Source organism: Osmerus eperlanus, chromosome 1 (assembly GCF_963692335.1).
Source record: "Osmerus eperlanus chromosome 1, fOsmEpe2.1, whole genome shotgun sequence".
Lineage (NCBI taxonomy): Eukaryota > Metazoa > Chordata > Actinopteri > Osmeriformes > Osmeridae > Osmerus > Osmerus eperlanus.
This window is the reverse complement of record NC_085018.1, coordinates 19190408-19216595: the sequence shown is the minus strand read 5'-3', so window position 1 is coordinate 19216595 and position 26188 is coordinate 19190408. Positions and strand designations below refer to the sequence as shown.

General features: G+C 44.2%; 2 protein-coding genes, 1 long non-coding RNA gene and 3 other non-coding genes across 6 annotated transcripts; 2 read left to right on the top strand and 4 right to left on the bottom strand.

Annotated features, from left to right (window-relative positions):
• Positions 1-4477: 4477 nt before the first annotated feature.
• prelp (proline/arginine-rich end leucine-rich repeat protein) lies at positions 4478-11442 on the bottom strand. The gene is made up of 7 exons (XM_062468217.1): positions 11285-11442; positions 6993-7434; positions 6610-6795; positions 6361-6518; positions 6072-6268; positions 5480-5558; positions 4478-5391 (listed from the first exon to the last, which is right to left on the bottom strand). The coding sequence occupies exons 2-7, from the start codon at positions 7425-7427 to the stop codon at positions 5301-5303; spliced, it is 1146 nt and encodes a 381-aa protein (XP_062324201.1). The 5' UTR covers positions 7428-7434; positions 11285-11442; the 3' UTR covers positions 4478-5300.
• A 1460-nt stretch (positions 11443-12902) lies between these two features.
• trnaw-cca (transfer RNA tryptophan (anticodon CCA)) lies at positions 12903-12974 on the bottom strand. Its single transcript has one exon. It is a non-coding gene; the product is annotated as a tRNA-Trp (tRNA).
• An 85-nt stretch (positions 12975-13059) lies between these two features.
• On the top strand, positions 13060-15246 carry LOC134031419 (uncharacterized). Its single transcript, XR_009931917.1, has 2 exons — positions 13060-13537; positions 14890-15246. It is a non-coding gene; the product is annotated as an uncharacterized LOC134031419 (long non-coding RNA).
• A 520-nt stretch (positions 15247-15766) lies between these two features.
• On the bottom strand, positions 15767-15838 carry trnaw-cca (transfer RNA tryptophan (anticodon CCA)). Its single transcript has one exon. It is a non-coding gene; the product is annotated as a tRNA-Trp (tRNA).
• A 1469-nt stretch (positions 15839-17307) lies between these two features.
• On the bottom strand, positions 17308-20795 carry zgc:113307 (uncharacterized protein LOC553753 homolog; the record flags this gene model as incomplete). The annotated part of the gene is made up of 4 exons (XM_062457966.1): positions 17308-17828; positions 19363-19680; positions 19845-20169; positions 20490-20795. Coding segments are annotated over 4 exons (1101 nt in total), but the record flags the coding sequence as incomplete, so codon positions are not given.
• trnaw-cca (transfer RNA tryptophan (anticodon CCA)) lies at positions 18572-18643 on the top strand. The gene has a single exon. It is a non-coding gene; the product is annotated as a tRNA-Trp (tRNA).
• Positions 20796-26188: the final 5393 nt, after the last annotated feature.

Here is a 26188-nt window from a genome sequence, read left to right as displayed (position 1 = left end):
AGCGTAGCTAAACTATAAAACGTTTTATTATTAACTATATTAACCACATATCATTGCTAACTATGGTTAATACTCACACCCGACTAAACGTATCACTCCTGGACCTTGATTTTGATGATTTTTTGTAAAAGTTGTGGCGGGAAAGAGGCTGGTTTATTTGAAAACATAAAGGGGTTAGGCGTTTCTCTGCCAGGAGTCATGGGGTGGCCAGTCCTTGGTGTCTGGGCAGGTGGGTCGTTTGACGTATCACTTGAAGGGTGAGGCCTCAGTCTCTTAGAGAGTCTGATAGGTTTGTTGATAGGTATGTTGTGAGCTGTTGGGGGCCCGATAGCCTAGCTTGTAGTGTAGTCAGTGAGGTTGCTGATGTCGTTTCTCCCATTGAGACGGTGTCGGTCCCCCGCCCTTTCTCTAAATTTCGGCCTTCAAGTATTAGGAATTATACCAATTTAATATGTATTCAGCCTTGCTCCCCCGTTGCTCTTCCTACTAAGTTTTCTGATGACAGTGCCACCTTCTCAGAAGTATTATCTACGTCTAAATCTGCCAAAAACCCATACTGGAATGTTGGGCTCCTAAACATCAGATCTCTATCCACAAAGGCCGTTTTGATTAATGATCTAATGTCTGAATACAGCCTGGACTTGATTGGACTCACCGAAACCTGGTTAAAACCTGATGAATATTCCCCCCTGAATGAAGCATCGCCTCCGGATTTTGCGTACTCACACATCCCTCGTGTATCAAAGAAAGGTGGTGGTGTTGCTATGATATATAAAGCTAGCTTCAACCTCAGTCCTTGACGTCCCAAATAAATCATTAAATACTAAAACGAGGGATCTGAATTTGGTTCTTCAGCTATCCCTAGACTCTGTTGCCCCTTTCAAACCAAGGAAAAGAAAGGACAAGAAACTGGCTCCATGGTATTCAGAGGAAACCCGCACTCTTAAGAGGTCCACTAGAAAACTAGAACATAAGTGGCGTACCACTAAATTGGAGGTTTTCCCCCTGGCCTGGAAGGACAGCCTAATGGAGTACAAGCAAGTCCTCATCAGGTCCAGATCAGATTATTTCTCTAGGTTGATTAGTAAGAACAAACACAACACTAAGTTCCTATTTGACACTGTTGCAAATCTCACTAAGAAAAGTACACTCTGTGTTAGTTCAGATTTCTCTCCCAATGATTTCTTAGATTTCTTTGACCAAAAAATTTATGCAATAAGGGACAAACTACAGACTAGTTCTGGAGGAGTGGCCATCAACACTGAACTTTCCCCTATACCAAGCATGCTGCATGTTGAGGCTCTCACTCACTTTAACCCTATTTCTATGGAAGCGTTCATCGAGCTGATAGACTCCTCGAAACCCACTAGCTGCCTTCTCGATCCCCTCCCTGCCAAACTCTGTAGGGAACTTCTCCCTATTATTGGACCACCCATGCTTAGTATTATTAATGAATCTATTGTGATTGGCCAAGTCCCCAACGATTTCAAACAAGCTATTATTAAGCCCCTTCTTAAAAAAACAAACCTGGATCCAGGTTGTCTTAGTAACTACAGGCCAATTTCAAATTTGCCATTTATCTCCAAAATTTTTGAGAAGGCTGTGGCACAACAGCTCACTGAGCACCTCTCCTCAAATCAGCTTTATGAACCTCTCCAGTCTGGATTTCGTCTCCACCACAGCACTGAAACTGCATTAGCCAAGGTAGTCAATGATCTACTGTTAGCCTCTGATGCGGGTTCTTTCTCTGTCCTGGTTCTTCTAGACCTAAGTGCAGCTTTTGACACAGTGGATCATGAGATCCTCTTGGAACGTATGGAGAACTATGTTGGGATTTCTGGTACGTCACTTCAGTGGTTTAGATCGTATCTATCCGATAGATCACAATATGTCCACTATGATGGCTGCTCATCCAGGAGCTCCACTGTAAAATACGGAGTACCACAGGGTTCAGTTCTAGGCCCTCTGTTATTTTCTCTCTATATGCTGCCTTTAGGAAACATAATTAGAAGCTCTGGGGTAAATTTTCACTGTTATGCAGATGATATATATAGCTATATATGTCTATAAAGTCTGGAGAATTTCCACATGCTATGGAAAAATGTGTTTCTAGGTTGAGAGCTTGGATGACTGCAAATGTCCTTCTTCTAAATTCGGATAAAACCGAGGTTCAAATTTTCGGTCCTAAAAAATATAGAAATAATTTTTCCAATCTGACCTTAGACCTAGACGGCGTCAAAGTCTCTCAAAGCCAGCTAGTAAAAAATTTAGGAGTCACAATGGACCCAGACCTTTCGTTTGAGTACCATATTAAGCAAATTACCAGAACTGCATTTTTCCATCTACGTAATATTGCCAAAATACAAAAATTTCTCTCAAAGGATGATGCCAAAAAACTAATACATGCATTTGTTACGTCCCGATTGGACTATTGCAATGTGTTGTTCTCTGGCCTCCAAATTACCCACCTAAAAATTTTACAGCGGGTGCAAAATGCTGCTGCTAGACTATTGACCAGAACAAGAAAGTTTGATCACATAACATCTACTCTTGTCTCTACACTGGCTCCCTATCCAAGCCAGAGCTGACTTCAAAGTTCTACTACTAACCTACAAATCTCTGCATGGATTGGCACCACTGTACCTCTCCGGTCTCCTTGCACCCTATTGCCCCGCGAGGACACTTAGATCTCAAGATGCCGGCTATCTGGTGGTTCCCAAAATTAAGAAAAAAAACAGCTGGAGGTAGGGCGTTCTCATATAGAGCACCTCTTCTCTGGAACAAATTACCCGTCTCAATTAAGGAGTCTGATACTGTTTCGACATTTAAAATTAGGTTAAAAACGTTATTGTTTAGTCAATTCTACGACTGTTAAAGGTAAGTATGTTACTAGTTGGAGGCAACGGGGGACGGGTTGTTTCCATCCTTATTCTTTAAGTATAACTTATTTTAGAGTTCTCTTCCCCTGGAACAGATTTCATGTTCCAAATGAGGGGGGCTGTCGCTGTCTTGGTGTGTGGGGTTGCATCAAATTCCCCTTTTTTGCTCAGTTAAATTGCTGCACCAGTCCACACTTGACCGGTGGGGATCTCATTCTATTATGACTGTAACTGTTAGCTGCTCCTGGCATTCTCTAATCCCTGCTCTCCTCTCTCTGTCCCCCCCCATACACATCCCTTGTGGTGTGGGGGGTTTGAGTTGTCAGCACCTGCCTGGTCGTCGGTCAGCCAACGCTGGACCTGGTCGCGAGTCTCCCGGTCCTGTCCTACATCTATAAAGTTGAATAATGGATTTTGGTGTTTTAAAAACCCATCAACACTGTATGACTATGTTTAGCCTGTGTTCTGCTCCTCTCTCTCACCAACCGTCTCTGGAGGAGGGGATCCCTCTCTGAATTGCTCCTCCCAAGGTTTCTTCCATTTTTTCTCCTGTTGAGAGTTTTTTGGGGAGTTTTTCCTTGTCTTCCTTGAGGGTTTAGGTTGGTTGAGGGGCAGTTCTATGGGCATATGTGAAGCCCTCTGTGACATGCTTGCGTGTAAAAAGGGCTATACAAATAAATTTGATTTGAGTACCATTTCCTGAGATGTACTAGCTGGCTAGCTATAAATTGGTCAAAATTGGTCAAAATTGGTCAAAATTGGTCAAATGTCAAAGTGTTACTCAGAACATTTATTTATTTATTTATTTAACCTTTATTTAACCAGGTGAGCCGATTGAGTCCACATTCTCATTTGCAACGGCGACCTGGCCAAGACAAGTCGCAAATGTGCAAGACACAAAAATACAAGGCACAAAATAAAAAATTAGGTAGGGATTGATTTAAAAAGTTTTTTTTACATAATCTACAGATAGGGCAAAAAAAACTATTATGCCAAGATTACAGATGTGCGAGAAAGACAGGCTAAAATGGTCAAATGCAGTACAGGGCATTATACAGTATATTTAAAGGAGCAGTGCGGATAAAAAATGCAAGTCTGCCATGGCATTACAGAAATAAGTAGGCACGGCTATGTGCACGGCTATGTGCGCATGATGGAGGAGAGCTAACACGTACAATGAACAGTCAGTTGCTCTGACAGACGTTTTTTTAAAGCATGAAGAGGAATAAGCGTTTCATCTACCCCATACATTTATATTCATGTTACATTCCACACCCACAACTTTTCACCATAAAGTTTTTTTAAAAGAAGAATGGGCAGGATAAAAATGAGATGGGAGTTTAGTTCCTCTTCAACTGGAAGGCTTGCCAGAAGGCATGGTGAATGATTAATGCAGTGCATATGTTGAACCACTAGAGGTCCTTGGTGTTTATCAAAGCCAGCTGCACTGCAATTTTCCAGGCAGACATGCAGAATAATTTTCCTCTCTATACAGTAACACACCACCACCAGTTGAGGGTATACTAGGTTTGGATGGGACAGGAAGTCGTTTATTACGAATGATCACTACTGAGTGTAGAACAGCATTGAGCCAAGACCAGATTTTAATCGCTTTTATTTGAACATCTGCTTTATACAAACAAGGATACAATGATCATTCTGAACAAATCACCTTAAAAACATAGGTACCTCAAGGACATTTTCAACTACACGGTAGTCATGTTCCACTTATATATTCACCTGTAGACAGAATTGCCCCCATGTGGTGTTTCAGTACATTCAGGACATTCAAGTCCTATGGTACACCATAATCAAACCTTCTATGCATATCTGTAGCATGTCAGTCAATGTACCTTTATTTTCAAGGCATCACTTATTCTGAAGTTGTTGTTATTTACCACTACTGTATCCTTATTATTAACTATTAACAAAACTTACAGAAAACAACAAAATCCATGCATCAAGGAGATTATGTAACTGGTTGGTTTTCAGCTTCATACATATTCTCTATGCCCTGATGCTGTCAACTGTCAGCATTGACCTCATTCATTCTTATATTTGAGTGATCAAAGCTGGATACATTCATGTTCCTCCTTGTAGGCATAATCTGACCTGAGCTGGTCTGACCTTTGAAAGGATGGAATTACTTGGAAAAACTAAACAAAAAAAAAGTAGATTATTTTGAAACGCATGTGCTATCACAGGCTATTTGCTATTATATTATTAAGATAATAATAATAATACGTCTGGATAGGATCTTGAGTGATGCAACGTCACCAAATAGGTAAACACTCTGGAAGTATACACTCCAACTATAGCATAGCAACTGTGTACTGTGTGTACGAGGTGTGCATTACCCCAGAGTGTGTGTGTGTGTGTGTGTGTGTGTGTCTGTTTGTGTGCAGGCCAGGCCAGGCTTCTCTAGATGACAATGGAGTGGAGGTGTCTGAAGCACATGATGACATCGATAGGGACAGGAGGGCTCAGGTGGTTTCCGTCCAGACGCAGGTACCTGTGGGAGGGACTCACTGTCATCCACTTCCCCGTACGTATGGTGGGATGGTTTGATATTTAGTATGCTATGATGTGATGCACTGTACCTTAGTCGGGGTATCAGGGCATCATCACTAAAACTGTCGGACTGCAGGTTAAAGGGACAGAGCTGGGTGCCATTGATACCTGTCACAGAAACAAACATCCACACACAACATTGTATACCTGTGGCAGAACAGATAGTGTAGTGATGTTTTAAATTGGTGTCCAGAAAAGATGAACCGACAATGAAAAGGGGTTGACCAGATTTATAAGTAGCAGGCTAGGTCTGGAATCATTAAACCATCAAGGTCTATCACATGGTGGTCAAACGAATGAGGCAAGAGGTTACAGAAGGTGTCATATATACTGGAGTGACCCTGTACAAAGATAGTTACAGTGGAATACGTAAGGCACAGTGTGTGGTCATCATGTGGGTTCCTATCCTTAAAAAGGGAATACATGACAATATCGTCACTCATCAACGTGTTGCAAGCTGCCATCTCCTCGCTGTCTGGAGGGGAGGCCTCAAGTTGTTGTACACGTATAAATGTGCGAAGCTCACCACGTGACCCATTGACCCCCGCAGAGAGCAAAATCGTCTGGCAGATACTCATTGTATCAGATAGGATGTGACCGTGGTGTGACGGTGTTACTCACTCTCGATGCTGTTGTGGTCGAGGTGCAGTTGCTCCAGGTGAGGGTTGAACAGGGGCACAGAGGACAACTGGTTGTGGGACATTTGCAGGTCCAGCAGAGACGACACATTAAACACAGCCTTGGGAACACCCTTGTCACTCAGCTGATTATAGTTCAACCTGACAAACGCCAGGTTAGTGAAGCCTTGGAAGTAGTCCCTGAGCGAGAAAGACATTATTTTATTGTGTGTGTGAGTGTGTGTGCATGTGTGCATGAGTGTGCATGAGTGTGCATGAGTGTGGGTGTCTACCTAGGGATGTCGTCTATACTGTTCTTGTCCAGAAATAGCTGTGATATGCCAGTGGGAACACTGGAAGGCATCTTCCTCAAGATATTATGGGCCAGGTTGAGCTGCATCAAGTTCTTCAGGTCCTTGAAGGTGTTCATCCCTAAGTCACTGTCACTCAGCTGGGACAAGAGGGACACACACACCAAAACCATGGTACCTATGACATCTAGCTGTGGTGTCCTGTTGTCGAGACAGAGAGAGGTGTGTTACCTTGTTGTGGTGGAGGTCCAGCAGGGTCAGGTGCTCCATCTTGTCGAAGGCCCCTGAGGGGATCTTGGAGATCTGGTTCCTACTGAGGCAGAGCTGCTCCAGTCCCACTGGAAGGTCATCTGGTACCTCCTTCAGCTGGTTACGATCTGCGTAGAGGTACAGCAGCCTCGGCAGCTTCTCAAACACCTGACACAGAAGTACACAGGTGTGTGTGTGTTTGGGAGGGCTGGGTGGGGCGGGAGAGTGGGGGGGGGGGGGGGGGGGATTCATGCCAATGTTCCAGAGGGCCAAACTTACCTCATTTGAGTTTAAACGATGAGGCAGAGTAAAGAAACATCTGACTTCAGATCAGAATTGAGGTGCAAGATAGTGGAAGCACTTACCTGTTTATCGAAGCGTTGGATGCGGTTGTTGGCTAGGGTGACCCAACGCAGCTCACTGGCATTGCGGAATGGTTCTGCTGTTACCTTGGAGATGTAGTTATTAGTCAGGTACAGGTAGTGGGTTCTTGACGGGATGAGCGGGACCTCGCGGAGGTTCCGGTTTTCACAATACAGGGCATTGGGTATGGAGGGGGGGCAAAAGCACTCACGGGGGCAGTCAGGGAAGCTGGAGGGGGGGCCCAGGATGGGCGGGGGGAAATCAGTGGGCTCCTGGGGCTCAGGCTGCCCAGGTGGGGGGGTAGGCAAACGGAAAGTGGGTCTTTTGGTGGTTTGGGGCCGTTTAATTGGTTTCTTGGGCCGAGTTCTCTGGGTAAACACTGCCCCCATCAGGAGGAAGAGAGCCAGTGCAGAGACGAGTCCCACACCTGCCTTCATGGTCCGTCTGGGACAGGAGGTAGAAAGGGAGAACGGAAAGAGGACAACAAATGGAAACAAAAATGAGAGATGAATTAAAAGTATATAGGAAAATAGTAGTATGTGATTGTATTTGTATATGTGTTCTCTCTGTACAGTAACTCCAGTAACTCTCTCTGTGATCAAACTGGGGAGATTTTGTGAGCAGTTGACTGCCTCTGGAATTGGAAGAATGCTGAAACTCAGCTTGAGCTTGGCTATCTGTGGTCTAAACACACAGGCATTTTTTCATGCATGCCTGGCACTCACATTAGCTTTATATTCCAGATTTTAAAATGAGACAGGGTGTGTGTGTGTGTGTGTGTATGTTTTGTATGTTTTGTTTGTCTAGGAAAGAGACTCAAAGAGGGTGTGGGATGGAGAAAGATTCAAGGAGTGGTAAAGGATACAGACTCCTTTGTGTTACTTATGGAGAGGGAAGTACCGAGGTCCAGAGCTGTGGATGATTTACAGCATATCTGGCTCACCCCAGAGGACACCAGGGGAAACCAGTGTGTCCCACAGCGACCATGAGGGACACAAATACCCATTACAGTGCACCAGAGGCACAAACAGACTTTTATTTTTCTATTTGTCTTTTTCTAGTGTGTTACTTATTTCCTTTGAAAGCATATTGCCTATATCCAGTCTAGGCTAAAGATGATTTGCTGTTGCGTTCATGGAGTTGATGCATGTATGCTCAGAGATGGGAAGTAACAAAGTACAAATACTTTATTACTGCACTTAAGTAAATTTTTGATTTTTGTGGTATCAGTACTTTACTTCACTATTTGTTTTTCTGACAGATTTTTACTTTCACTCCGTAGATTTTGTACACAAATATCTGTACTTTCAACTCCTTACATTGACATCTGACCAAGCTTGTTATGTTGCAAGGGAGAAGGCAACAAAAAGAATGGCTAATGTTATGGATGAGACAGATGGAGTTAGCGATGTCGACATGACTGAGAATATAGACATTCACCCATGGCCATATATGAGGGAGGATGTTCAAAATTGTAAATTTTTCAATGTAACTTGAGTGAAAAAGTGTAGTCAGTACTTCAAATTTTACCAGTTTATATAATATAGTACACTATTATGTTGTTATTACACTGTGATTACACTGTTGTTACACTGTTATTATGTTGTTATTACACTATCATTACACTGTGATAACACTGTTGTTACACTGTTATTATGTTGTTATTACACTATCATTACACTGTGATAACACTGTTGTTACACTGTTATTATGTTGTTATTACACTATCATTACACTGTGATTACACTGTTATTACTCTGTTGCTACACTATTATTACACTGTTGTTACACTGTTGTTACACTGTTATTCCACTGTTGTTACACTGTTATTACACTATTACTAAACTGTTGTTACACTGTTATTACACTGTTGTCATACTGTTATTATGCTAGTAGCTATGGCTACTTTTTACTTAGTGTATGTCAGAGCCTGTACTTCTTTAATTTAACTTGAGTGGAAAAGTGTTGTCAGTACGTCAACTTTTACCAGAATCTTTTTAAACATGTGTATCTGTACTTCTACCTGAGTGAAGTTTGTGTACTATTGCCATCTCTGTGTATGTTTCACCTACAGGAAACAATTATATGTTAATGCCATGTGTGTGGTGATATAGTATTGCATAGAAATTCAATCAAAACCCTGTCTGCAAACCCCAAAATAGGGGTCAGTTCTTCTTTAGTGGTACCTAACCACTGGTCAAATCCATTCTGCATGTACTGTAGCTGAATGGAGATGGTGACAGGATGCATGTCATGGCTGGAATGTATTATCAAATCTGATGAGCTCACAATGGATGTCAATACAGGACAGATAGAGATGAACACACAAACACACACTGCCACATACACAGCTGGTGGTTTGGAAAAAATGATTTGCAGATGTTTGGTTCTGATCCATGTGTGTGTGTGTGTGCGTGCGTGTGTGTGTTTGAGTATGTTTTGTTTGTTAATGATCGAATAACTAAGAAAGGCCAGAAAGACTGCCATCGATTGATGATGATCTATTAGCATTGTTTATTTATTTCAGCAGTGGAACTGAACATTATGCTGATTGTATGTTGGTCCAACATCAGTTTCATATCACGTTGTTGAACTAAGAAAGGTTGCTGGCCAATTTGGTAAACATTTACACTTACATTTAGTCATTTAGCAGACGCTCTTATCCAGAGCGTCTTACAGTAAGTACAGGGACATTCCCCCGAGGCAAGTAGGGTGAAGTGCCTTGCCCAAGGACACAACGTCAGTTGGCATGACTGGGAATCAAACTGGCAACCTTCAGATTACTAGCCCGATTCCCTCACCGCTCAGCCACCTGACTCCCCGTCACAAACATCCCCCAAACATCACATCCAGCATGAGTCATGTGAGTCATGGGACAAGTATGAGGTACAGAGCCTGGTCTGTCCAGCCAGGAAAACAGCTCTGAACTTGCCTTAGTCCTCATAGTGTTCCCTGGCACTGCCCCTCTGGGAGGGATTACACTGTTATATCCCACCACATCCAGAATGCCATATCCCTAGTCTGGGTGACAACCTGTTTCTATCCAGTCATCCAGAGCCCAAGTCTGTCTGACAGCCTGTTTTGGTCCAGTGATCCAGAACCTTAGTTCTGCATCCTGATATGGCTGACATCACTTGTCGACTGTTCCGTGTCAAGGAGTCCGGATAAGAATACAAGTGTTGTGCAGGATGAGTCAAGCCACCAATTCTGTGGAGGCGACAGCTCTGCAGAGGAGCTGTCGAGCCTGCAGTATGTGCTTTAACAAACAGCCTACGTCTTAGTCTCTACACATCTCAGCAGCAGGGCTTGTTGCTAGGGAGTTCAAATGCACTCTCTTTGTAGTTGGGCTGTTGAACTATAACCTTGTTCGACCTACATCGAATTTATACACTTGCATCCAAAGTTGCAGATTGTTCATTTGTGCCAAATGATCTATGTAGTCTATAGTAATGTCATGCATTGGTCAAGTTTCCCAGAAGAAAGTTTCTGGAAGCTTTATTTAGAAAGATAACTCAGAGGTGAGCAGTGTGAACCCTTTCTGCTCTCTCTGCAGCCTGCATTCATTTTTTTCTCTTAAAAAGAAACTGGAAAAGAGAAGTCCCATCCATCACAATCAAGCACATCCCATTTGATAGGAATGAAAGTGCTTGAAATATTTATGGTTTTAAATTTTTCACCAGGTTTTGTCAGTGCTGATGTAAAATTCAGACCAAGCAAAGCCTTACTTTCTGTGACACAACATATATACAACGTATACAAAGCATAATACAAGAAATCATTAGTTGCCAATTCACAGAAAAATGTAAAACAGTATTATTCTCTGATAAGAACTACAGAGCTGCTGAAGGCAGAGTGAAATACTGTAGTCTTTACAGCCCCAGCCAATGTCAGCACACGGTTTTTTTCATGATCTCATTAGACTGTGAAAAAGCTCCACTTTCTGTTCATTTTCTCACACAAAATGTGTCTCATGACCAAAGACAGACAGTTTAAACAGTACCATGCTCTGATTCCCGAGAGAATGTTTATGGTGTCAAAAGAAGCAGAGCAGCTGTGTACCTCAGCCTCTGTTAGCAGAGGAGGAGAGAGCAGTACCACTCGCGTGGCACAGGGTTTCTATAGAAACACACAAGCACTGTTTGGATCTGCCAAGTTCTTCCCTCCACACGCACACATGCATTACACAGCTCTCTCTGTCACACTTTCTTTCTAACACACACACATTTATGTTCCTGCTGTGTTTACATGCTGTTAGTAAGCGTGTAGCATATGTAAAATAAATAATGTGCCTTACCTGCCTGTGGTACCTGCCCTTTTTTTTATCAAGTCACAAGTTCTCTGTCTCTCTTCTTTCTGCCTCTCTCACTCTTTTCCCACCCCTCTCTCTCCTTATCCCCCTCCTCACTGCCTCTTTCCCATTCTCTCTCTCTATCTCCCTGGCTCTTTCCCTCTCTTTCTTTCCCTCCCTGACTCCATCTACTTCTGTCTCTTTCACTCCCTCCCCCTTTCTCCGTTACTGGACAAGCCAGCCTTGGGTCTGTTCCCTGGCGGTGTTCCCTGTGAGGTCACAGTGCGTTCTTTCTCTACTGACTCCGCTCATGAGTTTTGGATTCAACATCAGTTCCCATTCCTCTAGAGGTGCATTCATTATCCCTGTGTGTGGTGTGGGGGGAGGGGGGAGTGTACTCTGACTGTATGCTCCAGGGATCCATCCTTCCACTCACTCTCTGATTATTTACATACAGTGATTCTCACGTGAGTCTAATTACAACCACCCTACTGCTTGACTCTCTAGAATGTTCTTCTCTTCTTGCTGTAGGTGTTCATTGTCCTCCATGGTTCAGTTTAGCTGTGGTAAGCCATAGGTTGTGTGTGTGTTTGTTGGTGTGTGTGAATGTATGTATGCGTGTATCAGGCTGGTTTTTCAGACTCATTAGCAGCACATTCCTGCAGCTCAAGGGTAACAGGCAGAGCACAGATGGAAATGTGTTGCCCACTCCCCTTGGTGGCTCCCTCCATCACTGTCTCTCTCATCCCTTCTCTTTCCATACTCTGTCCCCTTTTCTACTGCCCCTCCCTCTTGCTGTACATTCTATCAGTTTTCTCCTTCGCCTTTCTGTTGTCTTCACATTGTGCTCAGCCCCTTCCCTCTCCAACTCCTCTCACTCCCCTCGCTCCTCTCTCTCCAGGAAGCACAGCTGAGCTCATTCCCCAGTTTGAGGCCACTCTGCTGGGAAAAGCCATCTGGTCAGGGGGCAGAGAGAGGGAGAGGGGACCAGACCAAGAGAAACTAAGGCATAAATCACATTTTCCTCCAATATTTGAGAGACACTCCTAAACACGTCACTCACACATTCTTTAGGGCCTCCCCAGCCCCACCCGCCTCAACTTTTTTATGAGACTATGGGAATCCTGGTTAATGACTCTTTGCTCTCACAATCCAACCACCATGACTTTAGCTCTCTATGAGTCTCATATGGTACTGCTGCAGAGGTGATGTCACTGGAAGCACCTTTGTCAAGGTTTTACAATGCTTGCTTGTCCACCACTCCACCTCCTCTCTAAACTACCTGTACCAAATACAGAGCTACAAACACTGTTACAAAAAAATCTGAAGTTCAGATGATATTACCAGTGCAAGTCTGCCAGGATCATGTGTCTGTGCTTGAGTGCGTGCGTTCTGGTGAACAGTGTGGTCAAATATAGAGTGCTAAAGAGGCCACCAAAGCTACTTCCAGTGCTAATGATGCTTACACAGTAAAATGTTTCTGGCAGTTGATGTAGAAGTTTGGGCCTGTCCACCACTGTTGAAATATTGTGCTATACATTCCTGTCAACTCACAGGTAAGAGCACCCTTCTACTTATTATGAGAAATCCCACACTGTATGTAAACACAGTTTCTAAAATACATTGACCCCGACGTGATTTGAACACGCAACCTTCTGATCTGGAGTCAGACGCGCTACCGTTGCGCCACGAGGTCATGTTCAATAGTGTAAAAAGTATTTTCAATCCTAGTAGCATTTCGTAGAAGCATTTCAAAGTTTGTGGTGGCCGCGTTCAAACAATTTTATTGTTCGCAAACAGGCAACAAAATGTATAGTGATACTACAAGTAATAGCGCAATGCTGCCGAACTATCTGGAAACTGTTGTTACAGTGACTAAACAAATGACAAGGCTGCAATATTTATTGAGAAGGTGAGAAGGAGATTTGTTTTTACAACAGCTAACAAATTCAGAGGCAGCACTGGGGCCGAGGCAGTCCTGCTGCAGACAACAGCTGCCCTCTAGACAGGCGAGCACAGGCTGAGCTAGTTTGTGTATAATAATCTGGCGGTCCTAGAGCGGCCCGTCATGTAATTTAATGGTCGATTGGAATGATTACACTGTTAAGACCACGAAGGCTTGTGGAACTCAGCCAGGACTGAACGTGGAGGAAATGCTGAGAGATGCTGGTTGGATGATAAACATGCGGCTGTCCACTTACTCCCTCATGCGTCTTCAATGTACAGTCAAGTGTTCACTCAACGGTTGGTTGGACGAAGGTACATATAAAGGCGCTGGCAAAGTAGCATGTAGTGTTCATTATGCGATAATGTGAAGTAAACATTCCATCTTTCAATCACAACAACACAAATTGACATGTTAATGAGCCTTGGAAATATATGTGTAACATATTTACTGCCAAACAGATGAGTTAGGACCGGAGGTTGGATTCATGAGGTTTTTCATGGGGTTTAATAAGTGGAGTCCAACAAACAACGGATATTTAATTAAACCCAATTATACATATAGGCCTACTTGATCTTTTTTTTTACAATGACATGAATCAAAAGAGCAGCCCTGAAAGATGCAGGGGGAAGCAGTATCTAGGGAGACTCGCTTGTGTGAAGGAACTTTGTTCGGAGCACGGCTTAAGGAAACTCCACTGTTGTTAGAAGGGTAGAGGTCCACAGGTCACGTTATGACAGGTCACGTTATGACAGGTCACGTTATGACAGGTCACGTTATGACAGGTCACGTTATGACAGGTCACGTTATGACAGGTCATGGACGGGATTAACCAAACCAGCCGAGCAGATCGAGCGCCTCATGGATGTGTGCATACCTGCAGGGCACATTTCTGCTGCATATGAGACAGGAAGCAGCTGAGGTTGGTTAGGTTGCTTATGGGCAGACATCCATATCACATTATTGTCATATGTCCTTTGTTTTCCAAAGCCCATCTATCATCCTTCAAATCAGACAGACCCAGACTCAAACCCAGACTGACTTAACTCCAGTAAGAGGGGAACAGGCTGTGGTCTCAGACTGTTTATTTTAATACACCTGCTCATTGCTCTGGATCCCAGTGTTGGTTTCTAACTGGGCTGTGAATGACTGGATATGACACAGGCACTTTTACTAGAGTAACAAAGACGGCAACTGCATAGTTAGAGTGTTTGTAAATCTCAGTTTTATTGTGGTTTAAATTAAGGCAAGTTGACATTCATTACAACATATACCAAGGTTGTTGTGACCCAGTGTTTGGTCACAAAATGTCATGGAATTTGACACTAACACAGGTTCCACTACACTACACTAATCTGTCATAGTGATACTAAAGTGTCCTTTTTGACAGATATGTGCTTTCAGAACAGTGTAGGAGAAATGAAAGGATTTAATATTGTCATATGTTAATCCGTATAGGTCAATCAAGTCCTACCTTATATTACCACAAACATATATAACATTAGAATATCCGTTGTTTCATCATAGTACTACATTGAATGATATTGATTCTTCCACAACAGATGGATCCTATCTGGAGGCCGGCTCATCATGACCACCTCCCTTCAGTGGATGTTTATGTGCCTGTGTGTTAACTTATGTAATCCCCATGTGTTTCCCATATGAGGCTGTGTCCCAGAGGTCTGCCTGATGAGCAGTTCATGGATACCCCACCTCCCCATTTGTCCTCAACCTGCTTTGACCATCTCCACCACCGTCATTTGAACCCCCTGTGTTATAGAAGGGGTGAAAATGTCAACATTGAGACGGATAACTGCTGCCAATTATGCTAAATGGCCGACATCAACTGCCAGTGTGTTGACTTTAGCCTGCTTTTATGTTCACTGTTAGATAATCAAAGAAAAACAATGAATGTAAACACACATGTGGGACATTAGGGATAGGATTGTTGCTATATGGAAATATGTGTTAGTAAATTCCTTGTTTGTGCAAACTTACTTGGCGAATAAAGCTGATTCTGATTCTGATTGTCATGTCCTAAACTGTCATACATGAACCTGCTCTTATCTTTTGAGACTGTCAGGAACCATTGGGTTGGTAAAATGAAAGTAGGGAAACAGAGAGAGAATAATATTGAGTAAAATATACTACATGTATAACTGAAGCATCATGTTGGTAAGTTGTTCCATGAAGATCCCATGTCTTGTTTGGGGGAGATAAGTTTGTGTGTTTTTGTGAACAGTTCTGTAAAGTGGGAGGAGTTTGTGTGTTTAATAAATAAAATGTGAGAGTCAGCGTCTGTGAGTATAATGAACAGGAAGGAGGGCTCTGGCTCGTAAACAGGCCTCTCAGCCTCCCCTACACAGCAGTCTGTCTAACGGCCCAAGCATGGAGGTCTGAGGAGGCAACCCTCAAAGCTACCGCACTGGAATCTGACTAGTTCAGCCTGTTTCCCCATCTAGTCAACAGGGGGAGTGAGGTCTGAATGAAACTGAATTGTAACGCTTGTTTTTGAGAGTACAGTGACTAAATCTTAAAAACCTTGACCCTGACGTGATTTGAACACGCAACCTTCTGATCTGGAGTCAGACACGCTACCGTTGCGCCACAAGGTCATGCAGCAACGTTCCTTTCAAAGTGTATTAATAGAAAATACAGCCACCGTTTTTCCAGTGGCCACAGCACTGTGGAGGTGTGAGTGGCTGTCTATGTGTGTATGATCAGATATGAATTGCAGGATCCACTCATTTTCTATGGTGGAATGCAGCCTAGAGAGCTGGGCCCCCTGGTATGTGTGTTACAACCCTATAGGGAGAGCTGTGTTTGAGTTGTTTTCAAGACCGGGTCTCTTCTGGGGGCTGGGGAAGAATGACAGAGGCAAGTCTCAGTGATGACTCTACCACTCAGGGCTGTATATCATGCTCTCCTAACCTGCGCTGAGCTGCACAGTACTGCCTCTGTATTCTGCTATGTTCTGGTTATACAATATTATTCCACACAGGGAAGGAAAGGAACTGTAAATTCAACACTCACAGTTGAGCTACTTTCAGGAATGAGACTGAATTTAGATTCATGTCCACACCTTCAGAGTTCTTGCAGCAACAACCCTCCATGAGGATCAGTCCTACTACAGAAATCCACAGGGGTTTAAGTAGAATGAAGTGCTAATAGTGATGATGAAACTGTATAACGGGCTTGGGCCTTTTTTATCCTCTCTATGACTCTATCCACGTTGTCAATGCTGGCTGTGACTAGTCAGCAAATGTGACTCAAGTGTCATTACTGACGTCAGTATTTCCGACCCATATCATAACGTCTGTGTCTTTCCTGTCTCCAGTGTGTGTGTGTGTTGTGTTGTGTATGGACAAGATTAATGAATTAATTATTTGGCTTAATGGAAGATGACTAACTCAAGAAAAGGTTGTCACAGCACACTCATCCATCACGCTCTTCCTTTCACTCTTTCCATCTCTCCACTTTTCCACTCAGTTTATAGACCACATTTAAGACTCCCATGTATGGATGGTCTGTACGAGATACAGTGCAACTTGGAAAATACGGTAGTGAGATTTTTAATAGTAAAAATGACAAAGTAACACACACACACAGAGTACACTCTTGCAAAGCTCCCAGAGCAGACTGCCCAGCACAGTGAATGTAGGCTTCTTTCAACCCTGTGTGCTGCCAGGGTTACAGTTAGATGTGTTTTGTTTGGGGATGTAGGCTGGATGTAATGTCTCTTCAGGTACTTTAGGGGTCTGCTAATGTGATTCAGGAACAAAAACAGTCTGTCGCTATGGTGTTAACAGCAGGCTACTTGTGGTTATTATGGGATGCTGTCATAATAGAGGAATGTGACTGTGTCTCCCTGGTGGAGAAGCAGTGCCCAGCTGGACACTCACAGCAAGACACTCCCATGCTACCTGTCTGCCACCCAGAGACACAGGGTACAATATGGGCACAGAGAAATGAACCAATACATTTGAAATGTGATCTTTATTGCCTTCCTGTAGATCTCATCTGTAGTTTTATTTCTACCACTGCATGGTTTACTTTCTGAGGAGAAAAGACAGTGGACATTCAGTAGGGATTTCGGGTGTTTATTGGGTCTATTGTCTGTTATACAAAACAGTAAAATACAAAAACATGCCTCAAAAGAGCAAATAATAGGTAGGCCTCACAAATATAAAAATGAAGTGCTTACGCTCAAATACAACCTGCACATTCATATGTATGTTTGCAACTTGTGTTTGTGTGGGTGGGTTGTGAGCCTCTGTCCCCTGTGCTCTTGCTACTCCATAGAGCTGAAGTGTACACTGTGGACTACGTTCTGGATTGTCTAGGTACTAAAGTAGGACTATATGACGGGAGATGAGAGGGTTGCATTTATAGCTTGTCATACTGAGCTCTTGTGATCCTACTGTGAGGGGTCAGGAGGGGTCAGGAGGCAGCCTCATATGTATATGTGATGGAGCACCCGTAGACAGTAGACCCAGTCAGCAGGCAGTTGGTGGTAGGTCATCTTGTTGCCATCAAGTCGTAGGATCTTCATTCTAGAGTAGGACAGAGGACCCACCTCCTGGCAGAAACTGCTCACGCTGAACTCTGTAAGGAACATAGAATCCAAAGTTACTCCACTCTGGGAACACGAGAGCAGGCGTACTAATGGTGAAATTCACTCTATTTACAGCAGTTCTGTGCAGGGTATAACCTTGTTCAAGCTGTAGACATTAACAATACCTGTAATTTCATTAGAACACATAGAAGACCAACTCTATGTCTTCACTATCCGTTTAGCCGGATTGTTCCTTTGAAATGAGTGATCAAACAAAAGCTGACTCCATTAGATAGATTGCTGGTGCTTTAGCTAGGATGAAGTACAGCCACAGCTTGTCTCTGCCATCATCTGGTGTTTTCTACAAGGTTTGGCAGCATTCACAGTAGCTGTCAGGGAAGCTAGACAGTGAGGTGAATGTTACTGAGGTAGAATTTCTCTCTTTTCAGTCCCAGAATGGCACACAGACTGTTGGATCCCAGGCTGGAAAACAGGAATACATTTTTTCCTCTGGCCAGAACATTCTCTGTGCTAGTCAGAACAGAATGTCTGACTCTTGGACTGCGAATAATTCTATCTATAAACACAGTTTAGTCAGACAGTCGCAAACACATCCGAGCATGCATACACACACGCACGCACACACACACACACACACACACACACACACACACACACACACAGACAGAGTTAGCTTTGAGGTTCTCCACTGATATGGGAATCTGGTTGAATTCCCATGGTAAAGATATGGGGCAAATACACCCCACAAGCTTTTTTTGTTAAGCTTGAGCAGGACCTCGTGGCGCAACGGTAGCGCGTCTGACTCCAGATCAGAAGGTTGCGTGTTCAAATCACGTCGAGGTCAGTGATTTTAGAAATTATTGCTGTCACGTCATTGGTATTAGATTGTCGCCTGTGTTTATCGGCCACAATATGGCAGTCTGTGGTTGCGACACAGAAGAGGAGAGGGTTGAGATCACGATTAATGCTCGTAAAATATAACTGAACCAAGTAAAGACAGATTTATGAAGATCATCATGTCCATGTCATCCTCCCTCTCATAGGCTGTGGTTCGTTTACTCCCATGTCTGCCTAAAGCTGTAGATTTACTGTGGCTGCAGTTCCACTGCTTTCCTCTATTGAAGTCTAATCTCTGTCTGAGAGAAACAGACAAAGGAAGAAGGAAAGGATATTATAAAGAAAAGAACAGAGCGTGCTTTTGGCTCGCCTGATACCCCTTGTGAATCCCTCACAGATGTTTTCAGACCCCTCCACTCCTCTCTCCTCAGCGCTCCTCTCTCTCCATGTCACCCATGCCTCCCCAGCTCTGTTCCCTCCTCTAGCCCTGCCCCCTCCTCTAACCCCACCCCCAGCCCTCCCCTGAGCACGAGGGGTGTGTTGGACAGTTTGTTACTTTGCTTTACAGATCCAGTCATATTTTCCACATTTCCCCTTTCCTCCCTCACAGCAGGGTTAAGGTGTTGGATATCCTATGCCACTCTCACTGTATGCAGCTCTCCAAATACTGCACATTGCCAGTGTGTTTATTTGGTGTGGCGAGCGTGTGTGTGTGTTGTCTCCTACGGTATATTTGGTTGGCCTCCAGGTAGAGGTACTGCAGGGTTGTGGGGACAGTGGGGGTGAGGCTGAGCTTATTGTAGGAGAGGTCTAGCTCCACCAGGGAGGACAGGTTGAAGGCCTGGGGGTGGACGCTGGGGCTCTGCAGACCGCAGTGACTCAGACGCAGGTATCTGAGCCCCCTGAAGCCCACCAGACAGTCCTCCTCCAGCCCAGACAGGGAGTTGTTCGACAGGTAGAGCTGCTGCAAGGAGGGGGGGAGGTGGCGGGGAACGGTGGGGAACAGGTTCCCGCTCAAATCCAACAGGTTCAGATGCACCAGACCTGAGGGAGAGAGAGCGGGAGAGGAGGACCTCAGAAACATCATCATCAGAGTTGTCATTGCTTTGTCCCTCTGTCAGTTTCACTGCATGTCTGATGCTTGTCCATTCTTCCAGTGTGTGTATGTCTGTGTGTGTATGTGTGTGTGTAGGTGTAGTACTAGCTACCTTTGAAGTCATCCTCTGTGATGGTGCTGAGTCTGTTCCCCTGCAGCAGCAGTAGAGTGAGGTGCTCTAGATTCTGGAAGGTTCCTGGGGTAATGCTGGTAATGTGGTTGTAGGCCAATCTGAGTTGCCGGAGTCCGGCTGGCAGGTTTTCTGGTACCGTGGTCAGATGGTTGTGGTTGGCAAAAAGAAAGTGCAGCCTGGTCAGGTTCTGGAGAGCAGTTTGGTCCACTCTGTTGCTCTGCAGCTGGTTACGGTCTAGTATAAGCCAACGCAGGCTGGTGCCATTGGTAAAAGGAGAGGATGACATGGATGAGATGTTGTTGTCCTGAGGGAACATAACACAAGAAATTGAACTGCTGTCTTTCCTTAAAGTCATGAGACCAAAGTGATTTGAACACACAATCTTCTGCTCTCGAGTCATACCCCCCACCATTGTACCCCAAGGTCTGGCTAGTAAACCTAAACACATGATTTGTTATCATGAACCCTGTGCTATGCAAGCTAACGCTTGCTGTATACCACTGCCTTGATTGCCCTGACAGTTATTGCAATACAATGCGGTGAGGTCACACTCACAATCATTACCATCACAGGAGTCAAATGCTGTATGTTTTTGAGTAACTATGACAACATGGTAGCGTTCACCTGTAGGAAGAGGTATTCAGTCCTAGCTGGCAGGTTGTCTGGTATGGCTCCCAGTGCTCTGTGGTCACAGTAGAGGGCTGTGGGCCACTGGATGGGACAGTCACATGGCTCGGGACAGGCCTGGGGGTTGTTGGCCCGGTACCATGACGGGTCCATACGGCCACGCAGGGTCAGGACACTGGGCTCCCCTAGGAAACGGTTTATCCACAGGGGGACCCCTCCGTAGTCCGTGTCCACATCAGTAGAGGCCTGGAAAGGCACGATCAGGACCAGGACCAGGACCACGACCCGGGTGGACGACACAGGAAATAGGGTGGACGTGTGGAGTTCCATGGAGCTGGGTGCTGTGGAGCTAACAGTGCTGCTGACTGGATGTAGGAATCTGACATGAGGAGTAGTGTACAGTTAGGTAAGATGAGAGTTAATCTTGGTCACCGCATGAATCTACAGTGCAGTAACCATCAAAGTGTTTTCTGGTGATTACATTTTCTAGTAGTATAGTCAAGTCTACAAGCCAGGAAATAGTGGACTAGCTTATGAATGTGCTGATAGTCAGGTAACTTGTACACATGCTGTAGGTTTTAATAGTAATAATGTATGTACTACAGCAGCTAGGATTAAGCTGGCAGCCAGGATCATGCACTTGGTTCCTGTTTGCAGCAAACATCTGTGTATGAGAGGGAGGAATGTGTGTCTGTGTTTTTCCACATCTGCAGTCTGTTACAGTACAGTAGAAACACACACTCAGACACACGGAAACACTAACACATGCACATGCCTGCACACATGTACACACACACACAGTTTAACTAACTGGTCTCACAGGGACAGAGACTACATCCTCACCACAGCTGTTATTCATATTTGATTGTCACAATCATCATTTAACATGTTGGGAGACTCGGGGACATTTAAAATCTTAGTATCTTCACACTCTGTATTGTATCACGCATCACTTTGTCTTTGCAGTATCATCATCCTCAGCATGCAGTATTGGATCCACCAGTTTTCCAGTTATTTCATACAAAGTGTATATTTCACAGCACCATCCCCTCAAAAACATTGAAGAACATTGAACACAAAATGACAGCAAATAGATTTAAGACACATACCTGTTGTGGGTCTGGTGCTGGAGATGTGAACTTGCTTTAAGGTCGTTCCTGAGCGGTTCGGTGAGGTTCAGTCGTGGTGGTGCTGCATTGTAGAGAGTGTGTATGTGTGTGTGTGTGTGTGAACTATGTGTGTGCGTTCTACCTGCAGTGTTTACTCACTGCCTGATACATTCCTCCGTTCCACAAAGTACCCACAACCTGGGCCTAGACCTCCTCTACAACCCCCTTTTTCTCTCTCATTCTCTCTCTCTCTCTCTCTCTCTCTCTCTCTCTCTCTCTCTCTCTCTCTCTCTCTCTCTCTCTCTCTCTCTTCTCCTCTCTCTCTCTCTTCTCTCTCTCTCTCTCTCTCTCTCTCTCTCTCTCTCTCTCTCTCTCTCTCATCTCTCTCTCTCTCTCTCTCTCTCTCTCTCTCTCTCTCTCTCTCTCTCTCTCTCTCTCTCTCTCTCTCTCTCATATCCTCCCAGCCTATGGTAACTGTCACACCATCAACATTTGGTGGAAACATGTGTGCCAACCCTGTGTGAAAAAAAGAGGGAGCAAGATAAAATGAGGGGAAGAGGGAGAGAGAGAGATATATAAAAGAAGACAGTGAAAGACAGTAGAAAAGGAGAGAGAAAACAGAAGAGAAGATAGCAAGAAAGAGAGAAAGAGAGAAAGAGAGAAAGATGATGAGATAGAGCTGTAGAGGGGGATAAAGTAAATATCAAAGGAGGAGTGAAATGGGGTTTGAAATAGGGTGTCAATGAAACTAGCAGTGAAAATAAATGATATACCTTTTGTCTCTCTGACATGCCTTCATAACTCAGGAATCGCAGAGCATCTCAGTGCAGGGTGTTGCACTGCATCCCTCAGAGTTGTGGCCAAGAGCTGACTTCCATGTTGTTTCATGACAACCCGCCCCACACTGAGCAGTTTCTAAAATACATGATGTATAAACTCTGTGATTACGGCAAAAGCTTCCAATCTCCTGGACTATGATGACAATGTGTGTGTGTTCTTGTTTCAGCATATGTGTGTGTCTGAGGTATGTATGCTTTCTGGCTTTAACTGCACACAGTGTAGCCAAAGAGAGCACCTGGGGAGCCAAAGAGACCACTGCATGAGAATGTGTGTCTTGCTGCACTTGTGTGAGTGTGTGTGTGCTATAGTGTGTGTGTGTGTGTGTGTGTGTGTGTGTGTGTGTGTGTGTGTGTGTGCGTGTGTGCGTGTGTGCGTGTGTTGTGTGTGTGTGGTGGGGGGTACAATTACTGTATGTGTGCTTGCTGGTATGTGAATAGCTTTCTAACCCAAAAGAGACCACTGGATGAGAATGTGTTTCTTGCTGCACTTGTGTGAGTGTGTGTGTGCTATATGTGTGTGTGTTGGTGTGTGTGTGTGTGGTGGGGGGGGGTACATTACTGTATGTGTGCTTGCTGGTATGTGAATAGCTTTCTAACCCAAAGAGACCACTGGATGAGAATATGTTTCTTGCTTCACTTCTATGTGTGTGGGTCTTTTATGATGGTTCCCATGTGCGTCTAGCTGAGTTGACTCCCCAAGGTTACTGCTGGATATCAGGGGATTCATCAGAACTGGGTAGGGAGAGGGAATCAATAGGGAGAGGGTGTGGTGACACAGAGGATGGTCTACTTAGGAGCCATGGGAAAGTGTCCTGAAGCATATACCTATGGTATGGCATCAAACCCAAGAATTTTCAGCCTGTGTATGATCATGCATTCCATTCAAATGATCTCATTCAGTAAGAAAAGAACATTCACCCAATCCATTAGGCCTGCTAGACTGCTCTGAGGTTGATGTGGTTTCCACTCTGTAGGATCTCAAACCTACACGGTTATTTCTGTCAGAGCTAAGGTTATTTCAACCTAAAAACTATTTCAGGCAGAGCTAGATCAGGGGGTCAAGACTGAATATGGTGGGATATAATAAAGCAAACCTCAAATTGTGATCATTAGATGGACTTAGCAGGAGTGGGTGTGGGCCAGAAGGATTGAGCTTGGTGATCACATGACTAATGTTAGGATATTTGTTGTGAGTGTGTGTTTATGTGTGTGTGTGGATGCATGTCTCTGTGTGTGTACTGTACACGATATTCCAGAGACACTCAGCAGCTCCCTCCATGGCTCATTCCCCCTCCCCCCTCCTCCCTCCTCCCTCCTGCCATCATCAGCCTGATGGGTTTTCCATAAACAGCAGGAGGAAATGAGGAAACCTTCATTTCATCTTCCCTCCATCCTCTCCCCGTGTTGGCCAGGTCCCTGCACCCAAACAACACCTTTCACTGTGAGGTCATAGGGATCAGCCTCTCCAAGAAATCCTTTCACTCCCAGACATAACATCAACACAGGCAGGCAACTTCTCATAAATACAGTTCCTACAGTGTCAAAACAAGCTTGAATTTTGTTTTTGTGAAGAGGGTTACTTAATTCTGGACATAGTTAATACCTATGATTTGACTAATAGGGAAGGTTTGTTGGTTTTCAACTATATATTAAGGTGTTTGAGACAATATACAGATACAGAATACCATTCAGGCTGGTCTTGTCTGTCTTCAAAGGCTGCATTGGAACCACTGTCTTCCAGCCTCAAGCTTCTCTTCCTGCCAGCTCTTAGTTTGCATGTGGTATCTATTTCCACTGTGATATCTCTCTAATACTGTACTGTATCTCCCTCTCACACCATCCCATCTTCATCTCCTGACTCCACCCCATTCTTAACACCGACACCCCTCTCCTCCCTGATCCCTATCCTATCCACGCCACACCCCTCCCAAGTATCCACCCTCTCCTTACTCATCATCCCCTATCTGCCCCACATTTCATGGACCACAAATCCTTTCCTTCTCCTCCCTATTCCCTACTACGTTCCTGAAACTCTTTGAACAAATTTCCTGGAGACTTTGTGCCAACAAAGTAGTGACAAGACAAAACAAAGAAGGGCTGACAGGCATGAACGTGGCTGAACCTTGCCACACCACCTCACCCGAGCCCCTTCCAGACCAGAAGCGCAGCTCCAACAGAGCAGCACTGCACATGATCTCAGCACCATGAGACAAGCTGAAGCAGGCTGGAGGGTTCTGCCTCTGTCTGCAGGATGGATGTGCTGTCTATACTCCTTGTTTCCCAGCATGGTGGAGGATGACACTGTATGATTGTGCCGGGGATGATTTCATACAGTGAGATAACTGTTAATGGCGTGGCTTTGAACTGCCAGCAGAACACATGGGAGTGTTGTATTTTCATTTCCCGTCTCCATTCTCCAACACAGACAGATTTTTAGACCTGCTTCTCTCATCCAGTAAAAAGTTACCCCCTTCTCTCTCCCCTGATGTTGTGTTATATAAGCACTGCCTTATGGCAGATGTTCCATCCATATGTTTCTAGGAAGGTCTTCTATAGGCTCCTTTTACTCTGTGCTACTGTGAATGTGTGGTCTCACTACACCCTTGAAGGTCTACCTCACTAAACCTAGAGGGCGCCATTTCACCAAGCACAACCACTGTCCTGTGTTCAGCCTGACGGAGAAATGTGATGCAAAGCATTAGAGTTTGAGTAACCAGTTACCATTGAGTTAACATTCATATCAATGTACTGTCCCACTGTCAATAGAGAGGTTCTCGTCTTGAGTCTTAAGATATAGCATCTGTGGTTAAACTAGTGTTATATCCACTCAAATCAAAAATGTTAAAAGATGAGAGGCTTTCAGCTTAATTTGCAACATGTGTGTGTGTGTGTGTGTGTGTGTGTGTGTGTGTGTGTGTGTGTGTGTGTGTGTGTGTGTGTGTGTGTGTGTGTGTGTGTGTGTGTGTGTGTGTGTGTGCGTGTATGTGTATAGAATGGTCACTTAACACATCTGGAACATAGTTCAGATTCATTGAGCCACATTTCCTGATGATGTGTTGTATGATTCTAGCTACATGGCAGACTCAAAATCTTTCAAGTTCTCTGCCATAATGTCGACATACATCCAACATGCTTTCTCAGAAATGTCTACTTTGAATGACAGGTGGGAGCAGACGAGATGAAATGTATTTCTATCTCCGTCCATCCACCCCATACTCCAAGTGTAAGATGTACCGTAAGTGTACATGTATTTTCACATTCAGAACTGCACTGCAGGCATTCAGTGAAAACAATAGCGAGATTGTAATGTTTACATATTCTAGTGTGTGTGTGTGTGTGTGTGTGTGTAGGACACATCTGCTTTGCATTGCAGGGTCCATACTGGGGCTCAGGTTACCTTCAGGACCAACTCTGTCCTGGTACTCCCAGTCTTTATCAGTCCCTTGAAGTGAGAGTGTTCATGTGGGTTCATCTCTGGCTGAATACCCATTCTAAAGTATAATGATAAAAAAATATGTAAGGTTTGTTGGGTATTAAGTATTGCTGTTAATGCAATCAAAATTGAATTGCCATAAAACGCCCCATAAACTGTTCAGACGGAACTCATTAGGAAGCGTGTATGTGCTGCTTTTACACAGAAAGTGATGACTGGGATTTAGGTCTGATCTGATGTGTCTGTTAGTGTTGTAACTTGTGATTAGTGACCTGTTTGTGAAAGTACAAAGCTGTAGTCTTATAAAACCCCACT

Coding starts and splice junctions, on each gene's coding strand:
- prelp (XM_062468217.1), bottom strand. CDS start 7,427: ATGAAGGCAGGTGTGGGACTCGTCTCTGCACTGGCTCTCTTCCTCCTG. Junction 6,519..6,609: donor TGGACCTCCACCACAACAAG/GTAACACACCTC, acceptor CTCTTGTCCCAG/CTGAGTGACAGTGACTTAGG. Junction 5,392..5,479: donor GCCCTGATACCCCGACTAAG/GTACAGTGCATC, acceptor TCCCTCCCACAG/GTACCTGCGTCTGGACGGAA.